Below are 17,654 nucleotides of genomic sequence, written 5' to 3' on the forward strand. Positions count from 1 at the left end.
AAGCCTTTGTTCAAAGCACTAAGGCGTTTACAATCTCTGTTGCTAAGAGCAAGACACTATGACTTCAACTTGAGGTTCGTTCCCGGAAAGCAAATTCCTGTGGCAGATGCTCTTTCACGAGCTCCTTCAAGGGACTCACTCCCTCAACTCCATCATACGGCAGATGTGGTGGATTCGATTAGGAACATCAGCTTCTTACCAGTGTCTGACCATTACCTATCTATCATGCAACAGCATACGCGAAGGTTGGCCAGAGACTAACACGAATATCAGTGTCATGGCGGCGGCATATTTTCCATATCCAGATGAATTGCCTATCTCCAATGGCATTATTGTCAGAGGAGATCGCATTGTAGTGCCAACGGTACTTCGAGCTGAAATGAAGAAAAAAATACATGCCGGGCATCAAGGCATAAATGCATGTCTCAGACGAGCGAGAGAAGTTGTCTTCTGGCCGAACATGTCAGGAGATATTCGGCAGTATGTCGAGTCATGTGGCACATGCGCTGCCTTCGCTCCAGCCCAGTCAACTCCAACGATGATAGCTCATGATATTCCTCCGGGCCCGTGGCTTAAACTGGGTGCTGATATTTTTCAGCTGAAAGAGCGAAATTATTTGGTCCTGGTAGATTACTTCAGCAAGTTCATAGAAGTAGACTTCTTGCAAAATACTCTAGCTAGCACAGTAATCCACAAATTGAAGCATCATTTTGCTCGGCACGGAATTCCTTGCAGACGGTGGTCCGCAATTCAAGAACAAACAGTTCCTAGATTTTGCTAATGGCTGGGGCTTCCGTCATCTCATGTCGAGCCCAGGGAACAGCCGCTCCAATGGACAGGCGGAATCTGCTGTTAAAATTGTGAAATCTATCTTCAAAAAGTGTGCTCGCTCAGGAGAGGACCCATACCTGGGCTTATTAGCTCAACGCAACACGCCAGATGGTCAACTGAGGTGCAGCCCAGCGCAAAGGATCTTTAGAAGACCTACACGGACGAGCCTGCCGACCAGTAGCCAGCGTCTACAATTCACTCTACCGCAGGTTCCTGAAGTCCATGCAGAGTTGCTAGAAAAGCAAAATGAGATGGCTCAGCGACATAATAGAGCATCACAAGACCTTGTGCCATTACATCCTAGAGCTTCAGTGTGGCACCGGAACCCTCTACACCAGAGACCGATTTGGGAAGAAGCCTGCGTAACAAAACAGATCAGTCCGCGCACGTATGAGATCCGTACAAATGAGGGCTCCACGTTGAGAAGAAGCAGACAATTCATTAAACCACGTGTCCAACAAGATATGGAAATTAGGCTGGCTGTGAAGCTGTTTTCTTGTCACCACCAAGACAATATGACATCCCTACCTGAGATGCAAGAGCCTGAGTACAAGCCAGACAGAAATGGTCCTAAATCTCCAGCAACCAAGGATGAGGTATCACCCCAATGCCAGGTTCCAACACCACAGAAACAGTTAGCAGGCCCATCATCACAGACAACCCGGGATAATGGATCTTACACGGTCACAAGATCGGGTCGACTGGTAAAGCCTTCATCCACGTTGACTTATTCTCATAAATTGTAAGAAACTTATGGTTTTCTCCTAAAGGGAGGAAGATGTTGAAGATGTTATTAATTTATCATCATTATTATTATAACGAGTCGCGGAATGGCAACAGTATGACATTCGAATGTCGTCTCGGTTGTTATGGCAACATATGTGTACGCCGGATGTTTATTATTAAAGTGTCAGTTATGTTCTCGTTCGTAATCGATGTAGTCGCATCACTAAACACTTATAACGTGTGTGTGGAAAGTATGTTGAGTCTAGAATATATGGTTATAATCTTTATGATAATCGCAAGTTACAATATGATTTAAAATGAAAGGAATGGTACGTTTAATTTCGGAGATAGACAATGACCATACATAAGCATAGACATACTCGGATAAAATATGTTGAACTTGATAAACCCAGTTAAAAGTGGTATTGTTCTTTTTCTGATTTTTAAGGGCAATAAAACATTTTTTAGCTAGCCTGTTATCGCCAAGATTAAGAATGCGAACCCATAAATTTAGAATTAATTTTATTACCGATCGTTTTAGAGTTGCTCGTCCAGTTTCATATCGTATTATATAACCAGGTGTGTTTGATCTCAGTCGGAAAATTATTTTTAAAAAAGTTAAATGGATTTTTTAAATTTCGTCAAGGTACCCGTGACTCTAAACGCCAGCACTATACAATAATACTGATGAAACAAGTGAGTTAAACAATTTCAAATGATTTCCAAGATTATTGCACTTAGTTTTAATTAACAAAGGTATTAAGGAGTTAATAGCAACTTTTGCTTTATTGATAAAAAAAGAAGCAGCTATGGAGAAAGAACCAGAAGAAGAAAAGGGCACACCTAGATAAGGATATTGTTTGGACACTTTTATTTCTTGGTTTTTCCAAAACCATCGATCGATTTGGCAATTTTGCCCCCTTTTCTAAAAATAGCAACATTTGTTTTGTTCAAATTAACTTCCGATTCAATACTTTCAAAAAATTAAAAACTAAACTTATTTTTCGCTGTAGATTTTGCTTCGTGTCAGCAACCAGGACCATATCATCTGCATAAAGCAAGATATGTGCTTCAGTATTAGAATCCACGCATGCCAGGAATACCCGTATTTTCCAATAATGAAACTACATCATTGATGTATAGGGAAAAAAGATTAGAGCTTAAGAGATCTCCCCCCTGCAATACACCAGATTTTATAGGGAAACTTGGTGAAATCTCCTCGTTAAAACGTACATATGCTTTTGCTTTATCATAGAAGTTTTTTATAGTTGAAATGAACCCGGAACAAATTCCATAATGAAGTAATTTCTCCCATAAAATGCTATAATTTATAGAATCAAAAGCGCGACTGAGATCAATGAAAGCGGTATAAAGCTTACGCCTCTTTTTCAAAAATAGCAATTGAATTAAACAATTCAAAGTGAAAACGTGATCAATGCAGCCAAAATCCTCCTTAAATCCTGCTTGATAATGACTAATGATAATATTTTCACTTAACCAGAAGTTAAGTCGTTGATTTAGAATGGAGGTGAAGAGTTTGCACGTACAGCAAACTAGAGAAATTGCTCGATAATTTGATACAAGATGAATGTCACCCTTTTTAAAAATGGGGTTGATAATTAATTTTGACCACGCGTGTCTGGGAATGTATTGGTTGACAATATTTTATTGAAAAAAGAATTAGCAAAAGAGATTTAGCATTTTCTGGTAAATGTATTAAAAATTCATTTCTAATGTCATCATGTCCAGGGGCACCTTATTTTGCTTGAGTTTTTTAAGATTATAGTGAAGTTCGTCCACGAGAATGTCCCGATCTAAAATCGGATCTTTATAAGAAATTATGAGATCTCTCGTAGGTTTACCCGAATTTACTGCGGGCATAAAATTGGAAAAACAAGTGTACCAACTTTCGATTGAAATGTTTGGAATGATTCTGCTATTTCTTCTAAATTTATTTATTATGCACCAGAATTCCTTTGAATTTCTGGTATTTATTAAATTAGTATTAAGATCAGAAAAATAATTTTGTTTATTTCGCTTCATAGTACTTTTGTAACTTTTCTTACAAGATATATAATTTAATCTATAATTTTCTGAATGGGAGGACCTAAATCTCTTTAAGGCTCGCGCGTTTAGATGATTTCAATGCTTTTTTTACACTCATAATTGAACCATGGGTTCATATAGCTTAAAGTTAGAGCCAGTATTTCTTCTTACCATGAACAAGCAGTATTTTTTATGCCATTCTCAATAACAGAGACTGATTCTTCAACCGAGAGACTTGAAAAAAATTCTGGAGAAATTGTCATTTTAGAATTTAACGTGCTACGAAACTGTTCTTTAAGAGTACGATTCAAAGATAATTTGTTGATGTTTAATTTGCAAGGTTTATTGTTATTATTTCTCGGAGGTATTTGAATGAAATGAAGTCACCAAAAAAAAAAAAGGCTGTGGTCAGACTTAGTCCAGTGAAAAATTTCAAATTATTTTATGAACTGCAATAAAGCAGGGGAGATAGCAACATAATCAATAACACTAGATCCCTGCCCCCCAATAAAAGTAAATTGTCAAATAAAATCACTCGCCATTTTTCCATTTAGGTTTGTCAATGAGCAATCGTTACATAAATCCACAAACAATTTCCCACGATTATTTAAATTATTATCAAGAGATTTACGGGTTAATGAAAGGGAACGATGAAAAATATTACCCCCCGTATACAGATCGCCTTTCAGTCCAATACGTGCATTAACATCACGCACAATATAATATTAAAACCTTGATCAATCAAATTGAAAATTACATTTTTTAGAGGAAAAATTTAATGATCACATGATCTGTGCCCGGGGGTAAATAAACTTCGACAATCACGATCGGAAATACATTAATTTTCATTTATTAATTTTACATACAATCCAATTTTGTGATGAATCAAAATGTACACAATTTGAAATACCTGATTTGGGCCAAATATTATACCTCCAGAGTATATCCTACCAAATTTGTAAGTTCTACATGCGTTCATTTGAAATAACTTGAAGTCTTTCCAAATTATTGGCATCCTTGACACTCTTTTGGCATCCAGGTCTCATTTAGAATGAAAATTTCAAAATTAGAAATACGCCGAAAAACATTGTGATTTATTTCAAAGTCCATTAATATTCCAGTATAAAATACGAAATTCGGTTTGGCTAGTAAGATATTTTCCCTCGACAATTCGTAAATTATCGTGATTACCGTTAATTACATTGCTTCGATTTAAAACAAAAATTTTGGTTTTGATTTTCCTCGTTTGAATTACCATTTTGATTGTTAATATTAAAAACACGGCACAGACCACCAACATTTAAATCGGCAGTTTGGTTACAAATAGTGAAATCAGTGTTGCATCAACATAATTCAACTTAACATTTTGAGATAAAAGCAACAAATCAACACTTCGATCTGCAAGTAATAAATCTGAATTAAAATTACTCTCATCCAGAATAGTATTTTGATCACAGAAGATTACTTCATCATCTAGATTAGATCCTTGTTGGTTAGGGTGGTATTACACTGTAAAAGTTTTGTAAAAGTGCTTTGATAAAACTTGAAAAATACAACCAATAAACTGATCGGTTGGATTGGCTTGAATGTAACCCATCAGCTTATTCGTTGTATTTTTCAAGTTTAATACAAGCACTTTTATAAAACTTTTCGATAAAAGTTCTTTTATAGAACTCGAAAAATGCAACCAATAAGCGCATCGGTTACATTATAGCAAACGCAACCAATAATCTTATTGGCTGCATTTTTGGAGTTTGATAAAAGAACTTTTATCAAAATTTTATAGTGTTAGGCCGGTATTACACTATAAAAGTTTGATATAATTTCGTTTATAGAATTTGAAAAACGCAACCAATAGGCGGATCAGATAACTTCATTCAAATGTAACAGGTGTGTTTATTGGTTAGATTTTTCAAGCTATATAAAAGAACTTTTATCAAACTTTTATAGTGTAATACCGGCCTAATCCCGGCCTTAGGCCGGTATTACACTGTAAAATTTTGATAAAATCCATTTTATAAAACTTGAAAAATCTAACCAATAAGGTTATTGTTTACATTCTAGAAAATACAACCGGTGACCTTATTGGCTGCATTTTTCAAGTTTTATAAAAGGACTTTTACCAAACTTTTATAGTGTAATACCGGCCTTAGAAACTCCAGCGTCTACTTTAAAAGTTGTTATTTACCAAAGGATTCGCATTATGATACACTGAGGGGTTCCGGTTCTCAAAATATTTGGACAATTTATTTACATGAAATTTTAACTTTACGGGCTCTCGGCCGCATTTTCAGGACTTATTCGTTTGCCTATTGTTCACAGGTAAATCATTGATTAATGTTCTCAAAAACCATCATGTTCATTTATTGAAATCAAAGTATTCGAATCTAAATCAGCATCCAAACGCAGCATCCAGAATCTAAAACGCATACCATCTATAACTAGGCAATCCTTCAGCAATCTCGCTTTCTTACCTTTTAGATATAGCAACACTCATAAATGGTTTTAATTGTTCTCGAATTATTTTAAATGCATGACAGAAATCTTCGCGAAGTTTTACACGTTGAGCTGTATCACTGAAATTTTCTTCTGCTGGATTTACTCATTGCTGTCGGATCATTAGTTCCGCTTGAGCTTTTATTCACATTGGAGGCACTTGAATCCGAAACTGGATTGAACTTTGAAAATTTTGCACGCTTCATTTTACGGTAACTTGGTAGTACCTCATTTTTGTTAGTTCTTTTTACTAATTTTGCAATAACAGGAAGGTTCGTATCCCCACGGTGCGGGAGAACATGCACAATGTCAAATGCTATAGAGGCGGCATTCGAGATTTCCACGTCACGCAAATATTTCTTGAGTCTGTCTTCGTATTCTCCGGAGCTGGAATTTTTGTTGACACCCATACCGTAGAAAATCAGATTATTTGACTGTGTGTATATTAATTCGCAATTACAATCAATTTAATGTAATAAATTTTATTATTCAGACCTGTAGAATTGAAATTATGGAAAATTGTCTGGAAATTGATGAACATAAAGTTTTGGAAACGAAGTTTCGTGATGTATTTTTGATCACTGATTTTAAACGTGGCTCATTTTTGACTAGCATATAAAGATTTTTCACAAAAATTTATTTCGGTATCACAGGAGGAAAATCTATAAAATATGTATTATTCTAATCTTTTAAATACTAAATTAACTTTTTAAAGAATTCACTTCTCGGTGAGTATAAAAAAGGCTGCCGTTCAAAATCGGCAATAAATTGTAGGTCCCGGTCTAATCATCCCTCGTGTGCAGAAAATGACCGTGCCGACAAAAATGATCCTGTGATTTTGAATTCAGATATCTCTGCGAATATTACTCTTAGAAACGTGGAAATTTCTTTGCTAGTATCAGAAGAGACAAGGCAAATACTTTCTAATTGATTTTTTGGGCACAGGGAGTCCATATAAAAAGTTTTTTTTTTTTTCATTTTAATAACTATGCAACCCCTCGAAATATGAATGGCGTAGCTGAAATTCCTGACTTCACACATTTACATTCAGCAAGAGTGACTTTAATATCTGTCACCGTTTTCTTACTATTCCCATTTTGAAAACCGTCAGACGATTTTGGGACACTCTGTATATTCAAGTAATACAAGCATTTAAATCACACGAGTGCACAAACCACTGGCGGGCTCCATCTGGAATTTTAATCGATCCACGAAACAATTTTGAAAAAATTATTTCCTTATTTCAAAATACACTTTAGGAGTGCGGTTAAAGATAATATGTATAGATATTATGTAATGCATTATTGATTCTTTTGCTAGACTATAACCAAGTATAGAAGAGTAGGAAAAAAACTTTGCCTAGTAATAAGCCGAAAAAATCACCAACGAAAAAGGCAAATACAAGGAAAAGAGGAAAACTCTTTATGCATTGCGACACGCTATGGGTGTCGTCTTCAGAGTATAAACTATCATGCTGACCGAGGATCCCACTTCGATTGATTACCAAATCTTAACTCTCGATTGCTGAGCAAACCACACCATATCTTACACCCACTACGCCGATTGCGAAACTTCTGGGAACTCACAGAATGATATTTCTTCACAAACGCATGACCCACAAGTCATTTTACACTACTTTGTGCTGGAGTAATGGGCAAAAAATTGCCCAAGCTTTTTCTACATAGGACACCAAAGAGAAGAATAAGAAAAGCTCAGCAAACCGAGCAACCGAGAGCTGGTGATTTTTTCTGAGTATAACCAAGTAAATATAGATAGCATCACTAAAAATCAAATTCACACATAACACCATATACCCACTCAGACTGTTAGCTACACATACTCCCACTTCCGGCACAATTCAATCGGTAGTAAATTGCCCATTGCGAAAGATCGGAGTTGTGCTCGGTTTGAAAAAAAAGAAAGTAAGTCCTTCCATTGTGGTGCACTGGGTACATACAGGGTGATCAGCGAATAAGCCCTTATTTCAAAATTAAATATCTCTACAACAAAGATCAATAGAATTATGCGGTAAACGGTACGTTTATTAGCAAAACTGTAAGAATGTTGTACAGAAATTTCGAAAATTTAGTTGTTTTTTTTTAATTTTTTAAAATTAAAAAAAAAAAAAAAACTGGAGATTTTGGGGTTCCGAAAATCCTCATTTGTGTGAAGAGAAACCACTGCATTCGCCTAAAGTTACTGCATGGGCTGCGGTATGCGCCATGTGTGCTGACAAATTGTTGCAAAATTGTAACGTAACGGTCAGTTATTTCACCATGGGCAATTTACTACCGATTGAATTGTGCCGGAAGTGGGAGTATGTGTAGCTAACAGTCTGAGTGGGTATATGGTGTTATGTGTGAATTTGATTTTTAGTGATGCTATCTATATTTACTTGGTTATACTCAGAAAAAATCACCAGCTCTCGGTTGCTCGGTTTGCTGAGCTTTTCTTATTCTTCTCTTTGGTGTTATTTAGTAATCGTTTCTCGCACGAAGAAGTGGCCGATAATGCCTCTGGCGCATACCGCAGCCCATGCAGTAACTTTAGGCGAATGCAGTGGTTTCTCTTCACACAAATGAGGATTTTCGGAACCCCAAAATCTCCAGTTTTTTTGTTTTTTTTAAATTTTAAAAAATTAAAAAAAAAACCTAAATTTTCGAAATTTCTGTACAGCATTTTTACAGTTTTGCTAATAAACGTACCGTTTACCGCATAATTCTATTGATCTTTGTTGTAGAGATATTTAACTTTGAAATAAGGGCTTATTCGCTGAACACCCTGTATGTATCTCCCCATATTTTGAAGCAGAGAGGATTCCTAGGCTGTGATCTTTGGTGGGTCCGAGGACAGATATTTTTCACGGGCCCTTCTATAGTGAATTTATAAGGTGAAAAAACAATATTAATAAGAATCTTTCCGTTCCCCCGAGGTGCAGCCCTGTCAGCCCCCTTCTTGGGGGGAGGGGACAATGATAATTAGTGGTTCCCAACCTTCTCAAGTGCCCGGTGGGGCACACTTCAATTTTTCTCGTTGGGTGATAGGCCCCAATTTATTGCCAAGTGGCTATTTTTTTTATTATAAACGTAGAATGTAGCATATAGTTTGATAGAGAAATTCTATCGGTCAAATACATCCAGGTGTGTGAAGAATGGATGTGAAGCGAGTGCCTGAAGCCCGTGCACCAGGATGCCGAAGACACTGGAGGATCGGGAAAGATCATTTTACAGGGCCACAAAGCAGTATCCGCGCCGGCGTCATCAAAAAGGTTTGGGAAAACTATAGTGGAGAAGTCTTGAGTCTTCTCCTGATACTGATTCTGGAGCATGAAATTTAGTGGGGGTTTTTTTTGGAAGCTGTAAATACTTGGAGAAAAAACAGAGAAAGAGAGGGTACTTATATATACCCCACAAATCGTAAACCTATAACTTAACACCATCAATCGAGTTGTATGAGGACACCAGTATAGATTAGTAAGGGACAATTCCAGGTTGTGGTGTCGCAAGAAACTTTTTTATAACGGCGTTGCGAATAAACGCAACCCTGGGCTTACCCCCGGGTGTCGTGAATTCTACCATAATTGATATGGTTAAAAATAAATACGATATTCATATTTTGGGTGGGATGAATCGAAAAGCTATCCATACACTTAGATAAGACAATCATAATTTTTTATGGGCGGTGTATTATATTTTATGATAGGTTTTAGTTTTTTTCGTGATTATTGCTCTTATTTTTTGTTGCTGCATTTTAGTTAAATTTGACATCCATATTTTTCATGACCATCTTTTTTTCAGCCACCTCGTTCGGTGCTTTGCCTGTTGTGGCCTTCATATTTGTATTTGACATTTTAAAAACATATTTTCCAACAACGTCACAGCGATTGCACAAGATTCATCTAAAGTCTGTGTCCTTTTTGGAGTTTAGACATTTTTTCTCCAATTTCTAGAAAATACTGGGTAAATCGTTTTGAAACTTCGGTCACGTGAATCTTATGCTAGAACTCACAATTTCCAGTGAAAATGTAGTCACGAGTGTGTTAAAGGGAACGACAAAAAATTAAATTAGAAAAAAAGGTTTCAGATCAACCCTGTATGATAGAAAACTGCAAATAATTTGTAACTTTCAGAAAATAGTATAATAGCTATGTGAAATACTTGTGTGCATTTTCGTGAGAATAGCGCGTGTATTCAGCAAGATATAAATGTTTTCTACAAAAATTCCAATTTTCATCGCCTGTTTTTTGCTTATAACATGCGGAGTTTTCAACTAATTTCTATGAAATTCACAGAAAATCTGGTACTATACAATTTTTGATACAATTAGATACCACGTGTAGAAATTTACAGTTTGATAACTCCTTATTCAATGAGATATGATAATTTTTTAGTAAATAATTTTTAATTGCGCATATAGAGAAAATATCTATTTTATTTTTTTCATAATTTGGTTGCCAAATAAACAATGCAACTTACGTAAAAATTCCAGTTGAATGTCGTGAAAGAGTTCAAAAAAATATACGTGATATCGTGAGCTGTAATTATGTTAATGTACATGGATGATAAAGGACTTTTCACAAATTTGTATTTCGATTATTTTCTGTAATTTGATTATTTCGTTCAGTTTCTTCATTTCGACATCATAACACGTGTGTTTTGTTCAAGCATTTCTCTCATTTTGCATCAGAGACATGTCTTTTCTTATTCGCATAAAGCTGTGGGCTTATTTTTAAAATAATCAAATAACATAAAGCATTCAAAAGACCAATTTGTTGGAAAATTTCTTATCATTCAGGTACTCTCAGCCGGTAACTTAAATTACAGCTCGCGATATTACTTATATCTTTCTGAATTCTCACGACATTCAACTATTTTTATATAAGTTTCATTATACATCTCGCAACCAAATTCAGAAAAATAAAATCGATATTTTCTTCGCATGCGCTATTAAAAATTCATTTTCTAAAAATGCTCATATTTCATTGAATAATAAATTGTCACGTTTTAGATTCCTACACAAGGTGTCCCATGTGAGTGCCAATTTATCTGTAAATTTCAGAAAAATTTGTTAAAAACTCCGCATGTTATAAGCAAAAAACATGCGAAGAAAATTCGAATTTTTATAGAAAACACATCTCTTCGTGAATATACATACTATTCCCACAAAAATGCTCATAAGTATTGCACATAGTTAGGGCAATATTTTGTAAAAGTTAAAAATCATTTGCAGTCTTTTTATCATAGTCTTGATCAAAAACCTTTTTTTTTCTAATTTAATTTTTTGTCAGTCCCCTAAACTCATTCGTGACTAAATTTTCACTGAAAATTGTGATACAACCATAGGATTCACGTAACCGAAATTTCAGAACGATATGCCTAGTATGTTTCTATAAATTCGAGAAAATGTCTGGATTTCAAAAGGATACAGACTATTGGAAACACAGTGTATGTTAGTAGATAAAATAAAAAACAGCAAGTTGCAGTCACATGAGTGAGTGTTTGATGCTCAAGTGAAAAGTTTTGATTTACTTGCTCTGCTGGTTGCAAACCTGAAGAATTGATATTTCCCCAAGTTTCTAGCTCTTGATTTTAAACCAAAAAATACAAAATCATTCATTTACCATCAGCTTGTTTCTCTGTTAGATGAATCCCAAATTTTTTGAAGTTCTGTTCGTTCATCATCTCATTTTATATTCAGAACTCTATTATCAAGTCAACATTAAAAAGAAAGTGGCTCGACTGCACTTTACTTTGAGGCAAAAATAAAAATTATAAAAACAAATGAATAAATCAAAAATAGACCGACATCGTTAACATACTTGGTCAATATTCTCTATTGTAGATGAACGAGCAGATGTTTCGCAATCATCAAAGATACCGGAACCGTAGACGAAGCTACAGAGACAGTGAAAGTGAGCCAGTAACACAACAATGTGAACTACTTCTCCTATTGACCAGCTGTCTTTCCCTTTGGCTAGCTTCTAGGAAAAATATAGTTTCAATTTAAATTCAATCAAGTTTCAATTTTATTGTCTCATTATTATTATTACAAAACATATAAATCAAACAAAAGAAAAAATCCATCAAGGGATCCTATAGGATCCATACTGGTAGACACACCAATTTCATAAGGGAGCAATCATTTTCAATAGGTGAATCAAGTATATAATTTATGTGTATAATACATCCATTAAAATGAAAAACTAACGAGAAAAAAAATGAATTATAAACACAGAAACAAAAAAAAGGGGGAAAACGGGGAAGAAAACAGAGTAATATAAACATAATATATAGATTGTTATATAAGTCATGATTTGCACAAATATTGATATTTATTGGTGAATCTGGTGTATGCAATGAAATTAGTGTGTAATCATGATTATCTGAAAAAGGGAAAACAACGTAAAAAAATATTAATAACAACATTTTATAATGTTAATGTATTTTATTATGGTATGTTTCATTTTAAATTTTATACAATCCATGCAGATGTTCAAGATCGTCCAGAACCAAAAGTGAACTCTCCACACACGGGACCCCGAAAAGTTGAGGGGGGTCAAGTTCTTCAAGTCCTCCCTTTCTTGAATCAATTCTTCATCTTCAACATTACACCGCCCCTACAGTTTCTAATTACTGGACCCATTGTCCATAGTAAACTAATTCCACAAAAATAACCAAGGTGAATTTATCGTATATTATTCTGAGGCATAATCAGAATGTAAATTTAGAATGTGCAGGTAATACAGAAATATAATATAAATCAACAAAATTATTTTAAAATAACATAACTTGTTATAAATCTCTCTTTCTCCCCCCCCCCCCATACAAATATTCAAGAACGTACAGTATAACGTGTACAAATTGGTAAAATAAAATCTTGGCAGAAATAATCCCAACTTCTGCGCGTATTACTCTACTAGTAGTAGCTGGTAATTATAATAATTGGAGAGAATCAGCATCTATATTGTGATTCTCAGACTTGTAACTTATATATAGTTGATAATGGTACATATTCGGAGAACCAAAGAACTCGTCTTCGCAACTTTGCATTTTTGGGAACACCTTCTCTAAGGAAGAAGCATAATCAACTCAAAGTTGATTATGATCCATGTACTCTTTATTCTCGTCTTGGCTACGGTAGGGATCGGACGTGCTTTTATCACGCTTCGCTGGCCGGCCAATATCCGTAGTTCTAGGCGGGACTGTTGCCGAAGGATTACCAAGACATTATGTGGCATTGGTACCCAATTTTGGGATTTGCTTCGTTTTCGTGAGATTTCTTTAGCATGTTTATTTATTTTTTTGGGTCACTCTTTTCGGTGTTTTGAAACAAAAAAGGCTTTCGTGGCCATCGTGTAAATTAGAATTAAGCTTGTAAAAGTTTTCGGGTTTTTTGGCCGACGTGAAGTAGTTTTCGCCTTCCGTTCGGACGAGTGGCGAACATTTTCAAGAAATCATTACGTAACGGATTGCGAGAATTTATTACGCCGAGTCCTGCCTTCAGGGCTATAACAGCGGCTTACAGAAAGCTTGGCAAGCTGAAATTTCAATGGGAGAAAAATCCCAAAGGTCAAAGTCAAGTCCGGGAGTTAAATCCGCTAAATTTTTTAACACGTTTTTGCAGGTAAATTTTGTACGTTAAATAAATGGTCCGCAAGAATTGATGAAAATTTTGAATAGTTGAAGTCATCACGAAAGTAAAAAAAATTTAATTTCGTGGAGGGTTGAAAATGCCACCACAACGATCAGATGTTAGTCTGGTTCTAAAGAAGAAATCGCCATGTGAAGAAGGCCGGAGAGCCGCTGGTCCTCTGCGGTTGGTCCAATTCGTTGAATCCCTGGGATTGGCTCGTTCCTCCTCTACAGCGTAGGATGACCTGAAAGTAAACTTTGAAAAATAGATCCTAGACGGTAGAAGTTAAAGTCAATTTTCAAAAAAATTCATTTTCATTTCGAAAAATCTTTTTGCAAATCAAAAAAAAAAAAAAAAATCAGCGCCCAGATTTCGTATGGAACGGTCATTGTTTTTTGACCTCCGTAGGTACTCTTTTCAGGTACCATCATGGCAAGGTCGAAAAAGAAGCCGAGACAAGGCCCTTATCTGCTAGCCCCGACGCCTGAAAGAAAATACAGCTGCTACCTACACGATAATGCCATTGTTAATCGTTCTATCAAGTGGGTAGAATTCTTTGCTGATGTCGAAGCCGTCCGGCGAGAGACATGGGTTCTCGGAACACAATCTTGTTTCAGATCCGCATCTTCAAGTTCAGGCCCTTCATCTCATCTCTCATAATGAAGGTGACCGTCGCTTCTGGGTCAACAAGGAGATCCGCTGCGAACTCGAGCGACACTTCATAGAAATCGTCACGGATCATCTTTCATCAAAATATGACAGAGAACTGGTTGGCCACCTAATGAACTTTGAAAATTCTTCTTGTCAGCTCTACGAGAACACCAGCCGAGACACGGCTCCGACTGTAACCCCCCCCCCCCTGTTCTATTTCCAGGTCTGACGCTCCGGATTTCGAGGATTTTCCGGATTTTTTTCCGAGGAAATCGCTGATCCAGGGACAATTTCGCCTGTACTTGAGACATAGGCAATCGCAGAAACCATTCAGCCGATGAAAATCACTGATTCCACTTCACCAGACGCGGGTCTGTCGGCAAAGGTCTCTCTCCCCTTGGGGTACAACAAAAATGGCGACATGACCGCAGCAAAAATTGCTACCGCAGGGAGTCCCCCATCGAGGGGTTAGCGCACCAACCTCTCGACGAGTATAAAAAACAAGCCTGCCGTTCGGAATCGGCAATAAATTGTAGGTCCCGGTCTAATTAGCCCTCGCGTGCAGAAAATGACCGTGGTGCGACAAAAATGATCAAATGGTCTCTCTCCCCTTTAGATGCAGAAATAATCCCAACTTCGTCAGGAAATACGAGTTCAACTGCTATTGGTCCAATCTCGAACGTCATCCAATCAGAAGTCTCGAAGGAGAATTGCTCTCTTTCCATCGTTAGCGACGGGAAATGAATGCATACTGATGTTCAGCTCTCTCGTCTCTGCCACAGCCCATACTCAGCGGCAACCAAATTCAAATTAATTTTCAATCTGCTGACGACTTCAGAACAGCTCAGACATGGTTGGAATCAGAACACTTGATCGCCAAACCGAAAGACAAAAGTCTGCCTTCTTCGTTGTGCTTCTTAGGGGACTCGAAAGCAGCACCTAGAACACAGATATTCAACATACCCTCGAACATCTGGGCTTTACCTTGGAGCTCGTGTGCACTGAACGGGACCGTACATGGACGGTCGGGCAAAAGCTCGCAATTTATGACCCTGCCACCAGATGGCGACTTATCAGAGGATGATGTCACTCTCCCCTATCAATACCTTCTAAAGCAGAAGGTGCTCTAGAAGGTGTTGCCACTATCCGTACGAAGGTCTGATGGTAAGATAAATCCGGGAAAGAAAATTCAACTGGTCTTGCTGGGAACTAACCAACTTCCTCTCACTTGCCGGGTGAGCATACTAGACTACAAAGTCACCGAATCCTCTTTCCTTGCAGCTCTTGTGTGCTGAACGTGACCGTACATGGACGGCCAGACCCAACATGGACTGCTGTCAAAACTTTCGTAGCAGAGAGTGACATCATTTTCGGATAAATTTCCATCTGGTAGCAGTGTTAGAAATTGTGAGCTTTGGCCTGACTTAGGTCTGGCTGTTCATGTACGGTCCATTCAGCACACACAAGCTCTAAGCAAAGAAGGATTCGTTGGCTTTGTGGCCTAGTACGCTAACCCGGCAAGTGAGAGGACGCGGGTCCCCGCAAGGGAACTTGGATTTTCTTTTCTGTATTCATCTTCCAGCTGTCAAAACCCTCGTAGTAATAGCGGCGAGAAACATCATCTTCGGCTATATTAATTATCAAAGCCTTTGCAAGTAAGAAAATAAAAGCGTTAGCGGGAGGGGGGAACACCAAAACTATTCAAGTGCTTCAGGGCCTCCAAACATCTTAATCCGGCCCTATTAAGGCCCTACACACGCTCAGTTAGGTGCTGTTTTATTAATCTTCTCTTTCCCTCTTAGAATGTGCCAGTCTTAAATGGATGGACTTGAATTGTGTTTGGGACATTTTTGCAGTGGAACTGGGAGGTATGAGTAGTGCGACCTACTTGGGACCGTCCTGTATTTCCCGGAACATTCCCGTATTTTCACGTAACTTTTGCTATGCCGACTTTTTCGTAAAAATGCTCCGGTTTGATGATGATAATGACTATAAATAAGAAAATTCATCTCACATATTTGTCATCATTTTATCATAACTTTTTAGCATTCAGTAAAAGAGTTTGCAAAGATGTCACAGTTTTTATTTGGCAAACAACTCAAAAAGATAGAAACAAATTTTTTTGATTTCATCGATAACTGCTTCCATAATGATAGCTTGTCTACGGATTTGAAATAATACCAAAAACAAGCACAATACTTCTTTCGTTCTTAACTTCACATTCACGCGCGAATCTAATTTTTCCATAACGAACAATATAAAAAATAAAAACTTATCACAGGTGGAGTTCCCTCGATGAATACTCTCGAATACCCTTTCTCTTTCAAAAGTTGTTTTCCAAGCATTTCCATAAATTCTGTAACTGTAAGATTTTTCTTTGGCGGACCACAGCAAAAAGCTTCGGAGGCCACATGTGGCCAGTGGGCCATGTGTTGAAAACTTTTTAGCTAAAGCCTCCGAAGAACACATGAAAGAAAAAATGAACAAGTGGACAGCATAAGTGAGCGTAAACATTCCAAAAGTGACTGTTGGGGCCCAGGAACCATTGTCGCCCGACGACTTTTTGCCTACTTCGGGCATTTGCCCAGCTCTAACGAACTTTTAAAGTAGCCTACGGTTCAATCCCGGTCCTGTTTGGTACATGTGCAAAATGTGGCGACGATCGGCTTCCGGCACAACTCCCTAGGTAGTAAATTGCTCATGGCGATAGATCTGAGTTGTGCTCAGTTTAAAAAGAAAGTCTAAGTTAGCACGCACAAGTATCTGTCTCAATATTAGAAGGGATCTGTCTCAGTATTAGAAAGGATTCGCTTAACTCTCTACCAACCACACCATAGAAGTTTTCACACCACACAAAGAAGATTAAAGCACTTCATGCATACTCCCTTGAAAACGACTTAAAGATTTCAGGAGCAGCTGATACAGATTACCGATCAAAATCAGCTACAGCAGCATGCTACAAGACTGTTGGAATTAATAAACATTAACTGCAAGACTATCTTAGATTGTAAAAACAACCCACTCATAACCAAGGGGTATCAAATGGTGGACGGAGGATCTCAAACGTTAAAAAAGGGTAAGTACGGGCCTTCGAGAGAAAACTAAACCGTATGAAGAGGACTGGACAGGATATTCGTGACACTATGGCCTCCTTTCGAAGGGCTCGAGCACTCTTCAAACGAGAAGTAACGCAAACCAAATCCAGCTCCTGGAATAGGCTCTGCACGCAAACTACTACGGCGTATGTATGCCCTATAAGGCAGTATTTCGGC

General features: G+C 37.2%; 1 protein-coding gene across 1 annotated transcript in view; it reads right to left on the reverse strand.

The window, feature by feature from the left end:
• Window positions 1-17,654, reverse strand: part of Sesn (Sestrin) — a 228,774-nt gene that overhangs the window by 141,616 nt on the left and 69,504 nt on the right. The window contains exon 4 of the mRNA XM_089239615.1: window positions 11,918-12,079. Within this exon, the coding sequence (XP_089095741.1) occupies window positions 11,918-12,079 (162 nt within the window). The remainder of the gene's footprint in view (window positions 1-11,917; window positions 12,080-17,654) is intronic.

Source organism: Pholcus phalangioides, unplaced genomic scaffold (genome assembly GCF_987345545.1).
Source record: "Pholcus phalangioides strain wild (caught in Gottingen) unplaced genomic scaffold, Ppha-v1.0 ptg000011l_1, whole genome shotgun sequence".
In the NCBI taxonomy this organism is placed as follows: domain Eukaryota; kingdom Metazoa; phylum Arthropoda; class Arachnida; order Araneae; family Pholcidae; genus Pholcus; species Pholcus phalangioides.